The sequence below is a fragment of the Thunnus maccoyii genome, chromosome 3 (genome assembly GCF_910596095.1).
Source record: "Thunnus maccoyii chromosome 3, fThuMac1.1, whole genome shotgun sequence".
NCBI lineage: Eukaryota > Metazoa > Chordata > Actinopteri > Scombriformes > Scombridae > Thunnus > Thunnus maccoyii.
Genome location: NC_056535.1, coordinates 27,740,288 through 27,761,760, shown reverse-complemented (window position 1 = coordinate 27,761,760; position 21,473 = coordinate 27,740,288). Strand labels below are relative to the sequence as shown.

The following is a 21,473-nucleotide window of genomic DNA, read 5'->3' as shown; positions in this document are numbered from 1 at the left end:
CTCACAGTCACACTGATCAAGAAATTTGTCTGACGCCCAAGGCACTGGGGACCTTAAAGGTGCATCCATGTCAATGCCTTGTGAATTACCAGGCTGCCAAAAGAGGGTGATGGGTGAGGCTGGAGAAGGCTAGAGGTAAAGGGGCCAAATTGTAACAGATTGCCAACCCTAAACCCCTGCCCTTAAGCAAAAGATGGACTTTAGGGATGAGGGTGCCAGTCACGGCATAATTGATGCTGTGGTGGGTACAGGGTAAGTCCCATCTGCCACTGTCTGCTATTTGGGAGACAAAAAAAAAAAGCTTTCCCTTTTGTCCTGTCTCAACCAAGCCTTCAAACTCTGCTGGCAAAATCCTCTCTTCTGTCCCCCTTGTCCTCATTATAAGCACAAAGCTGTAAGTCCAAGCCTGGTTTACCTCCAGAGAGCAGAAGCCTGGGGAGAGACTGGGAAAGCCATATACAGCCATGACATATTGTATTTCCTATCATATGGGAACAGAGAACAAAATAATATACAATTGTGCCTAAGCTCCCAGATCATTCTCTTTAGACGGTGAATGATTTTATTGTGTGTATTTTTCCTCCTACTTTACAATGAAAGCCTTATGAACCTGTAGGATGTTTTATGTGGACAGCTCTGAATAGCACTGTACATTACAGAGAGTGTATGTAGGTGGTACATATATAGGTGGACGACGATATTTTGTCCACTTGAGAGTGGGCCACTCACTAGACAGCTGCCATTGCTCAGTAATGCATCAATGAAACCATATGTTTCCACAGACAAGAACGCACAAATGCGTTTATCCCTCTCTTAAACACGCAGACACATCCAAGCACACAGGCATGTAGTTTATGTGCTTGCTGAATTTTCAACAACATCGGTATGATTAATGGGCTTCGGAACTGGGGAACTTGTTCAATGTGACACAAGCTTTTGTCTCTGTGTGTCATCCCCTTCCTCTTGCTGACAGCCACCAGAGTCTCCCTCTCTTCGCAACCAGCCACCGCTGGCTGGTTGGCTGGGGCGGGAGGATGCGATATGAGCTGACAGCACAGTAATAACCCATGCAAATTAACAGGGTGGGGTGTAAATGCAAATGCTAAAAGCACAATGGAAAAGTGATTAAAAAGCATTTCAGTGTCTTTTATCTCATGGTGCTGCTCGTGCTGGGGAATAAAGGCTTTCAAAGAGAACAGACTTAGGTATTGGGGACTCATGCCAGCGCTCATTTCAACATGTCTTTTTTTTCCCTCTCGAGAGGACTTAACTTTGATTGTTTTTCGGGCTGCCTTCTATCTCCACACTGCCACAATCATAGCCCATCCAACTATGTGACTTCTCAAAATACAGGATATAAGCACTTTGGCAGTGTTTTATGTTTCACTCAGCTGAACTCAGTCCGGATTGCATGTATGTTTCTCCACATCACAAGAAATAACTCATGTTTCATGTTCATGTGTATTTAAGTACATGTCTTTATGTTAAAAGGAATTTACAGACACTTTACCTCTCTGCTAGGAACAGTCTTTGCTGCAGCAGTGGGGCATTTGCTGTGTGCGTTGCCAAGACCTGGCAGTGTAAAATTTCCTTTTAATTTTTTTGAATGTTAGAGTCATATCCTCAAGCTCACATGTAAAGTTGAGATCATAGGACTGGCTCAGGAATGAACCAATTAACTTCCATTTCAGACTCCACTGGGATGGATATTAGGTGAAAGAGTCAATTAAATTGACATTTTGAATTTCCAGTTGCTTAATTTGCAGTAATGTGGCATGGATATTTCTGTTTCCACTTTTCATGTTCAACCTCTACTTTTACCTTTGTGTTTGGGACCAATTATAGGGTACAGGGTATAAAACACAAAAGATAGAAGGACAACAGGACCTCAAAGGTTAGTGCCAGACAGATAGAGTCAAACAAGATGAATTAGCTGGTCGGTGTAGTGAGAATGAACTGGAATAAACAGGTTCAAACACCTTTGTCACTTAGCATTAGCATCTGCACTGTGCAAGTGTCTCTGAGCAAGTAATTGTATCTTTGGCAGCTCCAGGGATGCGTCTGTGGAGCAGGCCCTGACCTTTGACCTTTGTGGAGGGGAATTCAAAAAGAAAAGTCTCTTTAAAGGGTCAATAAAGACATCCTACTACTACTGTAGAGGCAAAAGACAGAGTCTTGCAAAATGTGCAGTATAACCTTAACACATGGTAAATGGCAGCCTCTCCTCTTCCTCCATCTATATTCTTTCTCTGGCTTTTGTTACAGATTTGCGTATCAGAGACACAGTATGATATTGTCACTCTGGCACTAAGAGGAGGGAAATATTTTTTAGATGTTCTTTGGGGTCCACTTGTGTCTCTTTCTGTCTGCACTATTATTTCCAATTTCAACTCTAAAGAACCTCTTACATTCAGCCATGAAATTGTTTTGCATATTGATGATACTTTGTCACCTCTAGGCCCCCTTTCAGTGCAGTTTGAAATATACAACCATGCATCCAGAATACATGGGGATAAGACAGGTTATGGCTTTTGCTGTATTCGCTGTACCTGCTTCAGAGAAGTCAAATCAAATCATACCTTTTTAATTGTAAAAATAAATCCAAATAAATTACCATCCTTACAAATGTGGATGGAAATTAGTGTTTGAAGGCTTTATTAAAAGGAAATCTCTGCAGTGGAGCATTCAGAACCAATGTTCTTTTGTGACTAAATGGCATGCATCCACATAGGATAGTTGGTGACTCAAGCACAAGTCGTGCATAAAAGCTAATATGCAGTAAACAAAGAAAAAAAGCAGGCAATTGTGAGCTGTCTGAAATTGAAAACCTTGGCTAAATGATTGCACTAATGTTCCTTTTGTGATTGCAATGTAAATTGACTTCTAGTTTAATTTTGGGAGAAAGATTAGCTGCTGCTTTGGTGTGCCAGCTTTCACCTGTAGACATCTCACGTCTTTTGAAAGTAAACAATGTGATTTATAAGATTGCTGCAGTACTTTGAAACTTAAAGAAATATCTAGGTGTCCCTAACCACTTTCCATGCTCTTTAATCCTGTTTAGATCTACACAGTGGCTGGAGCCTATCCCAGCATGCATTGGGTGAGATGCAGGGTACACCTTGCACAGGTCACTAGTCTATCACTATCATTTAGCTTGGTGAAACCATTCAAAATTCATACTGATTACTCTGAGACCCTTGAGCTCCCAATAGAAAAGCACAGGTTCATCAAATACTTATCACTGAATTACTGTCAGTGAAAGTAAGCCAAGGATGACCTTGGTGCCTTTCCTTTGCGATCACGCACCCCACTACCCCCACACACACATACCATCTTCCTCCACTATAAATAAAACCTCAGAGACCTAATGTTGGGAGTGTTTCTTGTGAGTCCAGCTGTCTCCAGAGCTCTAAATCCCTTAATTATGAGGCCAGGGAAAGCAGTCTCTTGGGAGCATTAAACGTGCTCCTGTTCTGCACATTCACCAATCCCATTTGCACGTTTTTTTTTTTCTTTTTTCCTTTTTTCTTTCTTTTTTTTTTGGAAAGATAGCAGAGTAATGGTGCTTGAGGACATAGAACAAGAGGGAGGTGGTGAGATGGAGGGAGAGATCATTATTGATGCAACTGGCACAGCAGTACTACTAGGGACAAAAGGAAGTAAATGCTGCTTTTAATGCAGCGGTGTGCAAGTGTGCTCTGAACATTGGAAGACGAAGGACGGGCTCATGGGACCACAGGCCTCACATTTTTACACATTCGCTGTGTCTTGCTTTATGGTTTCAGGAACTGTATTCATAATAGAGCCCAGCTAGTAGTATATTTACAGTATATGTAGCTAGTAGTACTAAGCAAAGGTATTTCAGGATTTTATCTGGAGACCTAATTATGTTATTGTCAGGTGAAGACCTTAATGGCCAAGTTTCAGGATGTTTAGCTTGATAAGGCTTTACTATAATATATCATGAAAGAGTGGGAGAAATTACTCACATTTTAAAGGATAATGTAAATCTTAAAGAAAAGTGAAAACATGAAAATCACCAAAACTGGACCAAATGCGTTACCCCAACCCAAACCCAAACCAGAAATATGCACTGCCAAAAGATTTCAATCAATTCGGCGGAAAAAAATAAAACTTGTGTGGCAATCAGAATGCCAGGCACACAGAGTAGAAATACTTTTGCCTGTACACTATGTAGCTGTGCAGTTTTCATTATGTAAAGGAAAGGGGGAGATAGTGCAGAGAGGATTTGGAATTTTTTTATCTTTTTAAATCTTTTGAGTCTTTAAAGAAACCTCCAGAAGAATGTCAAAGATATTGACATTTCTTGTGTTTTTTCTAAAAGTTTCTTTGTGTTTGATATTTTTTCCCCAAGACTTCTACATATTGTTTAGCAAACTTGACTGTGGTGGGTTTTTTTGTATTTCGGTTCATAAGTTTTTCTCTCCCTGTTTTGTATGAGCACTATATATCAGCATCAACATAGTAGACAATAACCTTGTCAAGAGAGACATTTAATTATTTATCTGTTGTGTTAAAATGATTGGTATGCAGTCCTCAGTAAAGGGTTGAACTGAGAGGCAGCCACTCCCATTAAAAAAAACCCAACAGACAACTTAAAACAAAGAACTGCAGCACAAAAAAACAAGGGAAAAAAATTAGCTCAACCTTTAACAACTGGGTAAAGAGAGAGCTGCAATTAAATAAGGTATGAAAGGCTTAGACTCCATCATCACAGACAACTACCTTAATCCTTTACAGAATTGTTGTGTTTGCAAATAGTGTGCTGTGCACAGTACTTTTGGTTTTAATCATGTCAAATATTTCGCCAAGGCTTAGTGTTGTCTTTGGCTTTGACTACCATTAGGTGGCCCCCCACCTACAGGGCAGAAAACAATAGAGCATCATAATCAATGTGCAGCTCTCCTGAGCTAACTTGATCACAGTGAAGAATTATTTATCTCAGCAGTTACAAGGTTGTGTTAGGGATTTTATTCTAACTAAATAAAGCATCTCGATATGACTGCCTTGCAGAAGTACTTGTCAGGGGATTACAAATACTTATCAGTCAAGGGGAAACTTGCAATTTGACAGTTATTATTTTAAATCTAATAAGATTGGATTCATGAGATTAGCTTTCTCTAAATTAAATGTGTGAGGTTTGGTGTGTTAAACTCTGCAGATTGCTGCAAAAGTCCTGATCTCTTTGTGTTTACTGCTAATATTGTGAAAATGAATCATAATTTTTAACTGCATGGTGTAGCAGCACATGAAGCAATTTGCAGGCAAAAAATTGACAATGGTGTTAGGACTATATTTACTGGACTCTAGCAAGCTTTTACAAAGTAGAGTGTAATGCTATTTTATAGAAAAGAGCAATCAATATCATAAATCTATGAAGCTAGATTGTCTTTTTTCATCATTCTCTGATTACATGTTCTGCATATTGGAGCAGCATCGCCATAGCAGAGGCACTTCACCAGTTGACACTGCTTCTGTGTCGAGTACTTGAGCATGATTGGTCAGGAACAGACACCTCTGACAGCTTATCATATGCCAGGTTGAGACAGGCTTGTCAGTAAGCTAATGGAGTGTTCTAAGGTTAATTTACAACCATATGAATCCCATCAATAAGCAATTAAGAGGTGTGGAAACACAGTGGCACCCAAGCCAGCAGCTAAATCCCCACCAACCCCCACCTGCTTTTAATCAATTAATTGCTGTGGCATGTCTGTTTAAAACCGCTTGATAGATTTACACATAAAAGTGACACATGAAAATGGCACTGCTCCTTGCATGACCTTTCTTGTTACCTTATCTGCCTTAAAGCGTAGCTTGTGGATTCAGAAATTGTAACTTCTAAAGAAATTCTTCTCTCACCTCATACAGTCCTTGACAGATTTCACAAATGCTTCTCATTCTGATTAGAGCTCGGGCCGATTGAAGTATTCTTAAAACATTCCGCTGCTGAATCTGGAGGGAAATAATGTGCCAGACGACTATTCAATGTCTACGCATGGCGGTGCATGAAAAGACAAATAAAGGGAAGACATGTAGATATACAGAATACATGAAATACTCTGCATCTTGAAGCCTCTCCAGCTAATGTTGTGAAAAGTGCCTTTGATACTCAGTAGTCCTCATCAAAATTCAACTGGTCCTTGTGCAGCTGGTCATCATCTGCTGCAGTGTAGTCAGTTAAAATTTGCTTGTTGATATTTCCCCGAATCAGCCAACAATATGGTCCATAAAGTATTCACATTTATATTGAAACTGCTATACAAGGACTAGAGTGCTGCATGTTGAACAGCTGATTTTCTGGTGGATGTGGGAGATTTCCATTCATTACCTCCTTCTCTTCCCGGGGCTCCTCTATAATGCTGTGAATTCTCGCTCACATGTTTTCCCTTCACACTACCATGGCATACTTGCTAAGATCCCTAGAGAGATTCAGACAGAGGGTTAGTGATATGATATGTATGAGATTTTCTACCTTATCAGCCTCATCCGACTCACATGAGCCCAGGGGGGTTTTGAACATATTGTCCCAACCATTCAGTTACCATTTTAAGAGGAGATTCTCTCAGCAGGCCCTTGCTTTCTTTTGAAAACAGATAGATACAAAAAAAAATAAAAGGTCTGTAAATTTGTTTTAGTCGGTTTATTTTAAACATCTGGGCACAGTGGTATTGTTCTTTCGCTGCTCTCACTTTCTTGCCTTTACTGTGCTGTCAGTATTGCCAGTGATGTATCCACCTACATGTCTAACCCAAATATGATCCTTTCCTCACAAAATAACTCTTAGATTGCACTGAGCGAGTGAAAGCGGATTTTTTTCTAACAGTTTAAGAATATCTCGGGTTGCATTTTGTGTCTATCAAACGTGTTGGGATATTGTTTCACAAAGCTTTCTCCTTGTCTTCCACAGCACCTCCAAACAACATATCAGTGGTGGCAGAGAACACTCCAGCCCCATTCAGCCGATACCAAGCCCAGAATTTCACTCTTGTCTGCACGGCAAAGGGAGGGAAACCAGCCCCATCGGTGAGTTGCTGTTGAAGATACACCATGCTGCTTGTCCACTGGGGACCTGCCTTTAAAGCACACAGATCCCTGTTGTTTACAGAGGAAAAGAAACTGCGTTGCATGTTCCCGACAGTTTCTTTTTTTAGATATCAGCACACAGACCACTAGGAGTTATAAATGTTTTTTAACATTCCTGTAAAAAAGGCTCTTCAAATAGGATTTCAAAAGTTATATGACAACAGCACAATCCTTGATCTCAGTGCTTCCCGCAGACAACCACTTAGCATTACTTGCCGGTGGATCCAGAGAATTTACATCAAGCTCCACACAGACTGCGCGAGGCATGAATACATAGACAGTGTATTCCTGCAGTCATTTAACGTTGCTGCCACAGAGTACCGCTGTTACCTTCATTACAGATTGACCTGTGATTGATTACTAGCACTAATTCAGTCATGCAGTGCAGTCATTAAAAAAGTAGATCAGTTTTAGGAAACAGACACATTAATGTTATTAATGGTCACACTCAGGGCAATTAATCTAATTGCTATGACAAGATAGTAATGATTGCTCAGAGAATGATCACTGTATATCCTCATACATGCATGCAGAAACACAACTATGTGTACATGCATGCAATCAAGCACATATAAGCACACACACTCTTACGGAGCGCACAAAAACATATTTTTTCCTTCAACTTTTTGAAGTGACAGACAAGGTCTTCCAAATATCTGAAGCATAGGCTCATGTGTTTGGTGGCATATGAGCTTACTGATGCTGTCTGAGAGCGGTCGCTCGCTGTTTGTTCCCAGTAGGTCATTAATCATCGTCCATGGGTGTATGGTAATGTACTCCAGACCCTGAGCACACCTATCTCCTGCAATTATGAGCCCAGTGAGAGGTGAATACAAGGTGAATATGATTTCCGTCTCTCAGGTACTTCCTGGTTGATGGTGTGATGAGTGAGGTTCTCCCCTGTTGTGATTTCACAGGGAGTCTTAAGCCATTAAAACTCAACACCGCTGGATCCTTTTTCTAATACTTAATAGAGGAAAAGAGATCTGAAAGGTTTCAGCCGGTCAGTAAGTCCAGACTGTCTCTATGTCATTGACCAAGTCACACTGCGGATAATTAGTATTGTCAGTGAGTCAGCAAGCATATCATTCAAGTTGCTGAATTGAGATTAATAACAAAAATGACTATTTCATGACATTCACCATTGTACTTGAAGATAGCAGAAAAATGCTTTGATATAAGATACATTGAAAGGTTTACATATTGGCTTTGAATGCGCAAACAGTTTAAGGTCATTTCAATCCAGTAGAGTATCACTCAAAGCTGGTATTTTAAGTATTGATGCAGTCTATAAGAGCAATCTGTTTCATACACTATACCATTTTATCATTCATAGAATAAATCAAAGCTGCATTAAAAAACCTCTAACATTTATTATTCAAAAAGTCAAGGTAAAGTGCAAATGACAGATAAAAGTTTCGACTTCAGACATACGTAAAGAATTGGTTTGATCAGGTATTGTTAAAGGAAAATTATTTGCAGCATAAGACATAGGAAAGTACGGCAGATTTAGTGGTATGCTGAAGATTGCTTTGGTGAAAAAAATGGGACAATGAAAAAATAGAAATCTAAGAATGTCTGTGTAATGATGCAGGATGTGGCAAAGCTATTCAGTGGAAGAGACATAACAAGACTTACAAATTTAATCATATACATAAGTTTCTCAGCATAAGAGAAGTGACAATTTCTTAAGATACAGCAGAATAACAAAGAGTGTAAAAAAAAAAAGAATGTTGAGTTACTGTATTGGCCCTTTATTCAAGGCTGTTAAGCACGAATGATTGTTGACATGCTGCAGAATCAGTATTTGCAGTAATAGACAAAAAGCGTGGAATTAATTAAAAATAATGATCTATGTGCATTGTCCCTGTATTGGACATATAAGAAACTGAACCTTTATCGTCGTCAATTTTTCAGTTCATCATTGTGATCTAGCAGCCTCCATCATACTAAAAATAACATCTCCTCCATCTTCGGATTGACTCATTTTGTTTCAAAAGTGGCTTCTTGAACCAAGTTCATTCCACCGGAGAAACAGAAACACTATCAGCAGACTTTAAAGGTCCTGCACACCCACACAGGTTTTCTTAGTTATTCTGTTTGAAGCTCGGTGGATCTACAGTATACTGGAAGTTTGCAAAACTCACCAAACTCCATATATTGTTCTTTAAAAAATCATGAAGCTATATGTTTTTCCACACTAGCAGATGAAACAAAACTAACAGTAGATGTTACTCAAGTATGATTTGTACACACCAACAAAGCCCTGAGAAGATGTTTAATCAGCCAATATAAGCAAAAACACCTGTGTGCGAGTGCCATGAGTGTGAAGGGCTTTTAATGTTGCTTATTCTTTCATATCATGGAAACATATTAACCAAAACGATGGCTGTGAGTCATTGTGTGAATCTGAAAACTAACAGAAGCAATTAACCTGTACGTCTTACAACTTGTGCCTGGATGGAAATTAATTATATCCTGAAAGCAAACATGCACAGTGTTGGCAATGGAATGATCCAAGACATGAAGTCAAGTCAGCACGATCTAAAGAAGTAAGAAAGATACTGGAAAATTACATTGGCTCTATGGGGGAGTATCATGGTCTGCCGAAGTTTCTTTGTACTGTTGGACTAAATCAAAACCCAGTAAACAAACTCTGACAGGTTTCATGGATAGTTTTTAGAACCACAGCCTCACTAGATGCCCCAGTCCTGCGCTCTTTTCTTTGATCTCAATTGAGATGTTATGCTTTGGTCCTTAGTCAGTAGAAGGAAATATTAATTTCTAATTGACATGAAAAAAGTTAACTCATTTGAGAAGTAGAGATTATTTTCATATTTAACTTGGTGTTATCACAGATTGGTCGTCTAAATTGTTACTGTTATCACAGGATAGTGTTGTAGTGAATTTTATTTAATAGTTAAATGTTTCAAATCTCGGCATACCAAATAGCAGTTGTTAGTATCAAAACTAAAGTAATATTTCAGTGTTAATAAAGAGTTGCAAAAAGCACCATTACAACATAAAAAGGAACACACTGTTGTGGCATTATTCTCGCCTAGTACGTCTCTGCCTACATCTACACAGCAGTACAGTTACATGGTCCCCATTCAATTTTAAGAAGCACAAATATCACATCTAAACTGTGACCATTTGTTCTATTTATGTTGTTGTCCATGGTCATGCTACATAACAAAGCCTCATTATTAGGTTTGTAAGTATTTGCTTGAATGTTGCTGCTTTGGCCCAGTTATGTGACTGCAACTTCAAACGGTTCCCTTTGCTTTTTGATGAAACTCATTTAGTCTTTGTCGGTGCTGCTGCCTGGGGGCTTGTTGTGGAATGAGCTGTTGTCAGCTCTATTTTCAATGTCAAAACTTTGCAAGCCTGGTCTCAATAGTGGCTCATACACTTACAAAGAAATTGGCCACATTTATTTAGCCATCATTTAACAGCTGCTAAATATGACCATTGTGTGGTGTTTCTCAGACTGAATTACATTTGTTTCCAACCATTGTAAAGTATAATTAACCTTTGTTGTTTTTTAGACTGAAATTAGTTAATTTTATTTATGCGGTAAATATTGTCATATCACTGTCCTGCATCAAGCATATACATATATTTAGGACAAAATAGCGTGTGTTTCACATCTCAATTCAATTAAATTCAAAATTCTACTATTCACCCCTCAGGGAGCAATTTGAGGCAAGCAAGTTAGCAAACAAGTACACATATACACATACACATATACCGTTCATTTACACACATAAAAAACAATATAAAAAATACAAATATAACAATGTTAGAGAGAGTTTAAATACACAAGGAAGGGTAATATCTGGTCTGTAGCTGGCCAACAATATCCAACACACAAAGGCATATTATGTCAGAAGCGTCAAAAGTGTCAAAACTGCAAATGCATTTGTCAGTCTATACACAAGGTAAACTGACCATTTATTGTACTGTATCTGTATTCTTCATTAAAATGAGGATTACAAGGAACACTGGATAAACACTGAAACACATTTCTTCTGTGTTTTAAGGTTTAGGCCATTTTAAATTTATTTTACCCACATTTTATGTTCCCAGGCATTGAAAAAATTGTTCTATCCTCTTGTGGCAAGCACTGCTTAGAATATGGCTGCTGTTAATAGAAAGTGAAGAGAAAATGGGCAGGAAAGACAAGAGCAGCTGATTAAGCTGCAGATCAGCCAGAATCCCTTCAAGTAATTAAAACAAAACAAACGTGAAGCTACAGAGTGTTTGCGCTGCAAACATTATTTTTATAATCTGATCTCCACATTATTGATTACTTCTTTTTATTTGTAACTGTTGTGTTTTCATTTTCAAAAATAGATACAGATAGATTAACAGATTTCTTTTATAACAAAGGCTAAAAATAATGAGCCAACATCATCGTGTGTGTGTGTGTGTGTGTGTGATAGAGAGAGAGAGAGCTCTAACAACTGCTTTACTTCATCATCTCTATCTGAACTTTATGGACAGAACTCTACACTTACATGTAAGCAGGAACAACCGAACATGCTGTACAGTCATATTGTGGCACTGTTGTGATGATACCAAAGGCACAAGTGCCATAGGTCTACTTAACCTTGACTTTATCTCTCTGTATAAACAAAAACGATCAAATGCTTTTATACAACATTTAATGCAACATGTTCTTTTATCCTAAACAGAAACATGAGCTTTGTGTTTGTTGTGATAAATTTGCTTTGGTCTTCCTCAAAGAAAAAAATATTCACTGTTGCTATGCAACATCCTTTTGCGTCCTTCTAGCATCCATTGTAATGTTTGACACCTCATTTTAGCTTAGTGTAGACACTTGAAAGTGTTGAAGTTCATCCAACATTGCTGCTGTTGCATTTTGAGTTACACTGATATTAAAAGCAGTTTTATGATGTTTACTGTATAATGTTCCTTCCTTTGGCTCATTATGATCTTTTTATTGGTTCCTCAAATGTCATATAATTTAATTAAAAAAAAAATACATGCAAATATGCACAGCCAATAATGTTTAGTGTTTCTCCACTCAAAATGTTTTTCTTCTTGTTCCTACGGTTGGATGTTTGAGCTTCACTGTTGAATGATGTACAGTACTTATACAGTCGGACACTGGAAGACTGTTTTCACATTCATCTGCTGAAAGCAGAAATTTGCTCTGTGCTCACTGAAAGTTAGATTTTTAGGGGTGGGCCTATGAGCAGATTTGTAACATCCTGGTCTAATATTCAACTTATACAAGTGCGATAAGGAACTTTGAAGCCTCCAGTGCACATACACTGAGAATGGACTTTACAGTAAAGTAAGAGACATCTGGTGGTGTCCAGCAGGAGTAGATGCCATTTTAAGGATTTGAAAGTGGTAATTATGCTCCTTTTGTGGAAAAAACCATATTAGCCACATAATATTGTTCCAAGCCTGGTACCACACCTCTGAATCACTGCACACATCTGATTTGTTCAGCAATTCAAATAGGTCTAGTGTGATTAGAGAGAGTCGACCAATAAGAGCTTTGTTGCCGTAATTAAGCAGTGCGTCATCATCTCTCTATATAGCTGCCAAGCTAGATACCTAGCTACATTCAAGAGTGACCTATTCTTTCATTTGATGTGAAAAATTTGAACTGCTCTTATAGCAACGACTACTACAGCTTCCATGTTGACTGAAAATGATGTCAGCATGACGGACATCACTTGTGACTGAACAGTTATGCAAAACATGACAAATCTGTTACCACTGACCTATTTTCTTCACTTTAATTGGTACAAATTGTCGTCCCAGGGACCGTGAGATGAATGGGCTGAAGGCAAGCAATATCTTCACTAATTTTCAGCTGGATTTTTGGCTGGACCACAACAGCAGTATCACTAAGCGTATTGATGCTATGGTTACTCAATGTTTAATATAAGACTATCATATTGTAAGCTGTGGTATGATGGATTACATTCTCCAAACATGCTTCATATGATCCACTCTCAGCAGATGTCACTAGAATGATAAGGTGTGTTTTGTCGTGGTATCCTTGTCTCATACACATGATGGTCATAGTGGTATATCAGTTTATTTTGTGTCCTACGGTACACATGATAAAGTTGTGTGTGGTTTACTGCCATTATGTCATTATATGATTTCTGTGTCTTGAAGTTCACAAGTTCTTTTATTCTCAGTTACTTCCCATTACTTTTTGAGACACCCAACATGTTAAATTCCCCCAGTGCGGCTTTGAAAGAGCTGAATATAATGGACTGCATGTGTTAAAATTGTCTGGCATTATGTTTCAAGATCTGTCGGCATCTGATGTCACTGAAGCAAGCTGGTGACATATCAATAATAGCTTCCCAGTGCCACTCATTAGAACATCCTCAGAGCACAAGCAAGCACTGATTGAAAAGAGGAAAGATAATGACAGTTAATAATAAGAAGGAAAGCTGATTAAGTCATGGCCAGGATCCCTCTCTCTGCCTCTCTCCTCTTTCTCTCCCCTTTTCTCTTGCTACTGCTCTCTCTTTGAATCATTCTGTCGCCATGAAAATTACAGCCTTGTCCTTTTGACATTGCCATGATTAATTGCAGTAAAATAAAGGTGTATATGGACCAATGCATGATTGTTACATTTTCAAAAAGGTTTCGGATTTGAGATGTCGGTGAGGTGGGGGCGGCTTGGCAGTGTGCAGAGTGCAGGTGCTTTCATCACTGTCTATTCACAGGAAAAATGCATCTCATGCCATCCCAGCTTAATTTCACCACTGCCATGGCATTGTGTATGGGCTACTGCTTAGAATTACATCTCTTTTTTCTGAGCTCATTCATTTCAGAATGAAGTAAGTGGTTTGTGTCTGGTTTCATTGTCTGCACATATTGGACTATGAAGTATTTGGGGATTTATAACAGAGGCGTGATTGATAATCACTTTATTCCGTGCTGTAACACTGTTTGTAAGAGAACAATACAACAGCAATGCCAAAACACTCAAAAATCCCCTTTTACATGAGAGTGGGCAGTACTTTCCAAGTCCTACAGCAGCTAAATGTATTACCTAACAAGCCAATCTGTTGATTAAAGACAATATAGCCATTTAATACCCTCCTTGTGCTTGTTAAACTACAGAGGACCTGTTTGGAAATTCCAAGATTAAAAATTTTGCATTTTTAGTCATCATAAATTAAAGAGAATAGCCTCGTATCTGTCACATTAACAGATTGTTGTGTTACAATGGGCTGTACAATGGAAATATTATTTCATTATATGGCATTGAAATAGATTTTCTTTTATCAATACACAATGAATACAGGGAAACCACTTGAAAGGCGACTCATCTAAAGCAGCATATAAAAAAAAAGTGCCCATGTCACTTTGTAAAATGCAACCATTTATTGGAGACATGTATCACAATGAGAGACATCCTCAGTGTTATTTTGGCAGCTTTATAATCACTTGTGGAAAATTAATCAGTGTTTGCTCTCCCATATGAACAGAATGAAAGAAGCGATGCGTTTTCTGTTATCTCTGCCTGTCAAACAAGGATATGTGGGAAATTAGATTTTAGCAAATTAGCAGGTAGCCTAAAGGGTTGCAGACCAAGGGATGACAGATGTCTCCTTAAATGTGTTTAGATTTATATTAGTATTTACAAAGAACATTTTGTTGGGGCATGTGACATGTTGTCTGGTCTTTGTTCTTTGTCACATCTCTCCTCCCTTCTATTTGTTTGGCTTCTCTGTGCTGTCCAATACATTCAGATATGCCATACAAATCATGTTTACACTTTTGCAAGATGTCAAATCTTGGCCTTAGAGAACTGCGTGCCATTCAGATAGATGGATTCTTTAAATCCCAAGTCACAAGTTGTTGGCATTTATCGAATGCTGTCTTACAAGTTGGCGTTTTTTAACCTGATATATTCCACGGTAATGTTAAAAAATGCTTTCACATTTAACCCATCCATAATGCCAACACATTCTGCTGATTTGCATTCAAAATAATATGATTCAATGTATATCTCATGTATCACAGTCACAAATACTGTAAAAAAAAAACAAAAAAAAACGCAATATATCAAAGGAATAAGTCCTGAAAATTATGATGACATATGCTTAACATTGAAAAAATGGAAATCAAAGTGGCAAAGAGGAAGAATTGTCACAAGTCATCATCAACGCTGACTAGAAGACGCTTGACAGGATATTCACTAAGCAACATTACAAACTGCAATCTAAAATGACTGAGTTCACTCAACTTCTATAACAGTCTAATTTCGAAATGTGTCTATTTTTATCTGTGTCTGCAGTATTTTCATATCCATATGTGATCTGCCTCCTAGTAATGAAAGGGGAAATGGAAAAAGGAACAGAACTGCAGGATAATAGCACAAAAACACTTCTCTCTCTCCCCGCAGCTACATATCTGTCATCCCATTCATTCATGTCTTTGATGAAACATTCATTGATTCCTTTTCTTATACCTCAAGCAGACAGGTGGCAAAGAAAGATATTTAGTCATGGTGAGATCACCATGAATAGGTAAACTAATGCTTGATATTTTTCTGGAGGCAACACCTCAATAAAAGAATTTATTTCTGACCCATTCAAATCACAAACAAGAAGCAGCGCCATGCATTGTGTTAAGTCATGTAGATGTTTCAATCAATATTTCTTTTATCCCACAGTGTAAATTAACTTGTCTGTTAATGTTTACATAAACTAATCATAATTAATTATATATTATACAATCCATAGCCAACACAGGTGTTATTGTGTGCCCACACCATTTTGTCCAACAAAAGCTGCAGAACAGGTGCATGAATGCTTCTAATCCATGCTGCTCTCCCTCCACCTGCTGCGATAATTAATGAGGTGTTTTAATAAACAGTGAAAAAACTCCTTCTCTTTGCAAGTTGTAACTGTAGGAGTTAGCAGCAGACGCAATGGGGTCATCATGGATCTGAGGTTGATGTTTCTATTTCCCATTGTGCTATTGGATTTTAAGCTTTGGCTCTGCAGAGCACGTGAGGTAAAAGCAAATAAACGGGTGATAAGTATCGAATGCTCTCACGTGGTATATTCAACAGAGGGAAATGTGTTAATCAGCATAACTTCATTTGTAAATTAGCCTTTCATGCCATGCTGGGCTATAATCAATACACTTGTACTACAGAAGGTTCATAAGTAGATACTGAGGATGTAGACATAAATACTTTGTCTGGAAAGTTGTAGTTATGAAATGGACTTAATTCATGAGCTCTTCAGCATTATCACAATCACCTGACACAACCTGCCCCTCACCTGCCCTGAAGCTAATATGAAATGAAGTGAAGTATAATAATTTTGCACCTTTGCACCTACATGTACCCTTTGGAGAAGCTTTTTATTTTCTTTCTTTTTTCTATAACAATATCTTCCATGTGTATGTGTGTGTGGGGGTGTGTGTGTGTGTTTGAGTGTGCATTAATTAGAAACTATGATTGTACTTGTAGGCATAGTCATTATTCATCTTTTTAACAACAGATTGCACTAATGTGAGAGTTCAGAATTTCTCCAACAAGGACCATTTATTATCACACTTGATAGACCAGATGTAAAAAAGAAAACATCCACTTCAAGTTCTAAAATCTGTTTGCCTCTAATGAAATATCTAATTAAATCTAATGAAAATCTATTCAAATAAATAAGAACTGCTGTTCATCAGTCTCTACAGTCACACCTGAAACTGAACTAACCCAAACTTTAAGAAAACTTGAAACTTGTCTTAACGTTGAAGCATGTATGAACCTTACATCTGCATTAAAATTGTGTTGCAGGTAGATGGGGCCACAGAGCAGTCCAGTGCTGGTTAGAGTAGCAGGTTGGTTAGAAGGACAGTTATCCATGGTACTGAATAACCAGTACTGCTGAACGCCTTTGAGCAAGGGCACGTAGCCCCATGTGGATGTGTACCAGCTGTGATGGCAGGCATTAGAGAGTTTTTAGAGTTGGCTATAAATACCACCCAACAACACAATGCAGAATGTAATATAATGAAGTTGCATCTGTCCTGGCAAACATAACCTCAGCAACAAGGGGGGGGGGGCAAATAGACAGTCCCCATCCATCACTGTTTAAAAATAAAGTTGCTAAAATAAAGGTTAAATTGAATGAAACTCATAAGGTTTATAAATCCTCAGCCAGGCTCATTTCATGTTCATTGAAAAATAAATATCTCCAGGTGACGTCCTAAATTATATTATTGTTACACTCGTGTTGAATTGAATTATACTCTCCAGTACCGATGACCTGTTGGAAAAAAACACTTGCCACATTAAAGTCGAATCATTTTTCATATATAGGTCTGTACATTATAATATTATGCATTATTGTGGTTCAGGGATTATAGATTACTTCCCTTTTATGAATGTAAAAATATCATCTTCATCGTTATTCCTCTGAGGCTTGGCCTTATCCTGTTTGCACTCATTATTGCTGTTTACTCACTCACAGCATTGGCGCTTGAGGTGGCACCATATCAAAGCATGCTTCAACCATCTCCTCACAAAAACCTCAAACAATATAGTGAAATGCAATGTTTACAATAATGACTCTTTGATCTTTGGCAAATTGAATTAGAATGACCAACGGCCCCCAGAAGAGCTGCAGATTCAATTTTCCTTTCTTCGGCAACAAAAAAAGCAAAAATATGTGTTTGCAGAAATAGCAGCACCACAGTGGCCATACAACCTTATTCCAATGCAAATATCTGCAGGTTATGTACTGAAATGGGCATTAATTCCCGGCCAGGAGATTAGGCAGCCAGAGATGTTAATGAAATGGTGAGGAAACTTCTTATTGAACTGTCACAGCAGATGAGCCAATTTTAAAATCAATTCCTAAAGCTGCACTTACTAATATTTTTATATTAGCAACAGAAAAAAAAACTGTGTGTAATGTGAAAGGTGATGCCGGTTATGACCAACTCAAAGATAAATATCACCCAATTCTGCAGTTCCCCTCAGCTCAGCAGAGCATTTTACCCTCTTTCAGCTGATTGTTTTGGTTTGACGGCCCGCAACTTCACTCTTTATTTGTTCACTCTCACAGATCTCCTCAACCCTGCAGCAGGCAGCTGCAAACTTTTGTTAAAACTACTCACTGTGTGCACTAAACAGCAGACAGACAAAGCAGCATTTAGCAGCTAAAGTGCCAGATATTTTCCTGAGGAAATGGTGGAGACCAACATAGAGCTAAAAGGAGAGTGAATGTTGAATTTAGATTTGCCAGGTAGCCAGAAACACGACTCCAAATACATGCTAATGTTGCTCTGTGTCTACTGGCAATTGTTTTTTTTATCACTGTCAGTGTACTGTTTACAGCTTCTTGTGTGTTCTCCTAAATGGCCAAAAAGGTAATTGTAGGTTTTTCTCTGCTGCAGTGCAGTAAAAAATATAAGTGCCCTAAAATATGTCTTTACAACTCTTGTTCCCACTTTTCTTTCTCCTCTCCTTCTATTTCTCACTCCATTTCAATATTCCTTGTTCTGTCCAAGGTGTACTTCAAGCGTGATGGTGAGCTGATAGAGGTGATTTCCTACACTCAACCCTCCACCAACGAGCAGGGAGGCGGCTCAGCGGGCGTAAGAGGGGCAAGGCCACTCATCAGCAGGGACCTCGATGACACTAAGCTGCAGAGGTCCCTCTCCCTCCTGGACCCCGAGGGCCGGTCAGCCCGTCTGTACACAGAAAGCCCCCAGCGTGTCCACACTCAGGGCCAGCAGGCCTCTGAGCCCAGCCCTGCGACAGAGGTCATCCCAGAGACAGTGGTGAGCCGTGAGTTCCCCCGCTGGGTGCACAGCACAGACCCTCTCTACTACTTCAGCCACACTCACATCCCCCAGAGTGATGGCTCTGTGGTGGTGCAGGCCCGACTCACCTGGACCCTAAATCCCCAGCTGGATAATGATGCTCTATTCAGCTGCGAGGTCAAGCATCCAGCATTGTCCATGCCTATGCAGACAGAGGTCACTCTGGGTGAGTAAGATGCAGACTTATTTGTTGTTTTTGTGTGCTATTCTCATTCCTCCAAACACTTTTCTCATCTGTCCTTTATTCCCCCCCTGACTCCACCTAGACATATACACACCCTTTTCTCATTTCTTCTCCCTTTTAATCTCCTGATGTCTCCTTGTATCCCCTTGCTGCACTTGGAAACCGACTGGGCCCCCTTATGTCTCTCTTGCAAATGTACTCAGAACAACACTGATTTTCATTTGATGCCACTTAATTGTGTTACAGCTGAGCAGATTGCAAGTTTAGCGGCAAATGCAAAACTCCAAGTGACTGACAGGGCAATTCATCGAGCTGTCTGTTGTTAGATTGAGTTAACTCAGTGCCGTTATTGAAAAAGTCAACCTGAATTAGAGAAGTTAGATGAGAATTTAGACACACTGACCAATGTTATATAATTGGAAAGACGATCTCAGAGATGCTGCCCTTCTTCGAACTTCAATGAGCATCTCCCTTAAGGTCTGCAGTCTCACGCCTCAGTGTTTTAAACAGAAAGAAGATAGCTTCTAGATTTCATCACTTTATTTCAAGGGGAGAAACACTATGGCGGAGGGATTATTTGTTTTTTCATCTGCAAACTATCAAAGCAGAAGAAGTAGTGATGCAGGTACTGAATTAAGAAAAAAAAAAAGAGTCATACTTTAAGTGAAAACTTAAGCATTAAGTTTTAATGTGTGATCCAGGAGAGACACACACACATTCTCTGATTTTTTTTTTTTTTTTAATCTAAAAACAAAGATGGCTTCCAGCACATCCAATTAACACTTCAAAGGCAATATGTTGGCATGGTCCTCCTGGAGACAAGCCACGCAATCCTGACATGATAAACAGAGACATTATCTTCCATGAGATGCTAGCAATGGTTGAAGGCAGAAAGAGACTCTGAATTAGGAGACTGCGGCTGGTGTTTGCTCTCTGCATTGTATCGCGCTGTCAGTATTTTATCTCACATCACCACCTTTCATCTAATTAAAAGTATCCCTCTTACCATGCTGGTGAGCAGCTGTGGTCACTTTGAGTTGATATATAGAAGTTGCCATTATTATTTTGAAGTGGAAAGTCTTGAGTAGGTTTAAGAAATTACTAGTAGGGATTAAAAATCTCCTGCAAACCAAGCTCAGTGCAGGTTGCTCCCTGATCGACTCTGGTCCATTGTTATTATGGGGGGTCTATGTAGACATGTAATACATTATGTAAAACACATTTTAGTGATAAAATTCAATAATACACAGCAAAGCTCTTGCATTTTGTTTGCCCTAAGTAGTGGCTTGAATTTTGGACATCAGAATTTCTTCTCGGTGGAGATGATGACAAATAATCTTGTTGCAGCAGTTTAAATCATCCATGAGTCCAGTTTTCTTTTGATGACTCCCAGATTGGCGTTTGAGGGGAAAAAAAACTTTTCTATTTTGTATAACTTTCAGTTCTTCACTTTTTGTGTGCCAAGAAGTTTTCCTGCCAGAATCCATATTCATATCTGGGTAAATAGGGTGAATCTACAGGGTCTCAATTAGTGGGGAAGGGACACTCCTTTCTGTTGTAGCTTCTGAATCAATCTGTTTTCAGTTCAGACTAACAAGAGGAGTGTGTTTTCTTGGTACAAATCTGGCATTAAAAAAACAAAAAAGCTTGCATTATTCAAGATTTCTTTTACTGTCAACAAATCTTATAAAAAGACCAAATCTGACTTCAACTACATGTCTGTTCAACAAGTCAGAATTAAACAACAAAAATACGTCGGTGGTCCAAGCACTGCTTGAGTCATTCATGCACTCCAGAGTGACACAAGCATTCTCTGATCTGATGCCATTCTCTGAAGAAATCGGAAGGACAACATCATTTATCTGAGCCTTTCAAAACCATTGTAAATCAGTGTTAAAAAATTAATATGTTTTGTGATGTGACAGCACTATTGTTAAGGTCTTGTTAAGTTTAGTTACGAAAACCGCTTGGTTAGGGTCAGTGAAAGATCATGGTTTGGGTTAAAATTACTACTTCCTTATGGTTTGATTGCGGTCATGGTTTCAAAAAAACAATGTTATTTTATATTTATTTTTATATTTATATAACACAGCAATCTACTGTGTTAAAGCCTGTTGATTAATCCATCCACCCTGACTTCTTCCCCACATGGACTTTGCTGCTAACGTCACCTCATTTTGTCCTTTGCTCCAGTCGTAATTACTAAGGCCACTAGAGGTCATATGTCATTTTGGGTCACTTACATAAACTACTGATCCTGATATTTTTTCTTGGCAGGACAGTCTCGACTGTGGCACTCAGCCACAAACCCATTCATTACAAGACATAAATCTTG

At 38.7% G+C, this 21,473-nt stretch overlaps 1 protein-coding gene across 3 annotated transcripts in view; it reads left to right on the top strand.

The window, feature by feature from the left end:
- The window catches only part of igsf21a (immunoglobin superfamily, member 21a), a 186,936-nt gene that overhangs the window by 145,545 nt on the left and 19,918 nt on the right, over positions 1-21,473 (top strand). For all 3 annotated transcript variants that reach the window (XM_042406772.1, XM_042406771.1, XM_042406773.1), the window contains exons 5-6: positions 6,929-7,044; positions 18,640-19,120. In XM_042406772.1, coding sequence (XP_042262706.1) covers positions 6,929-7,044; positions 18,640-19,120 — 597 coding nt within the window. The remainder of the gene's footprint in view (positions 1-6,928; positions 7,045-18,639; positions 19,121-21,473) is intronic.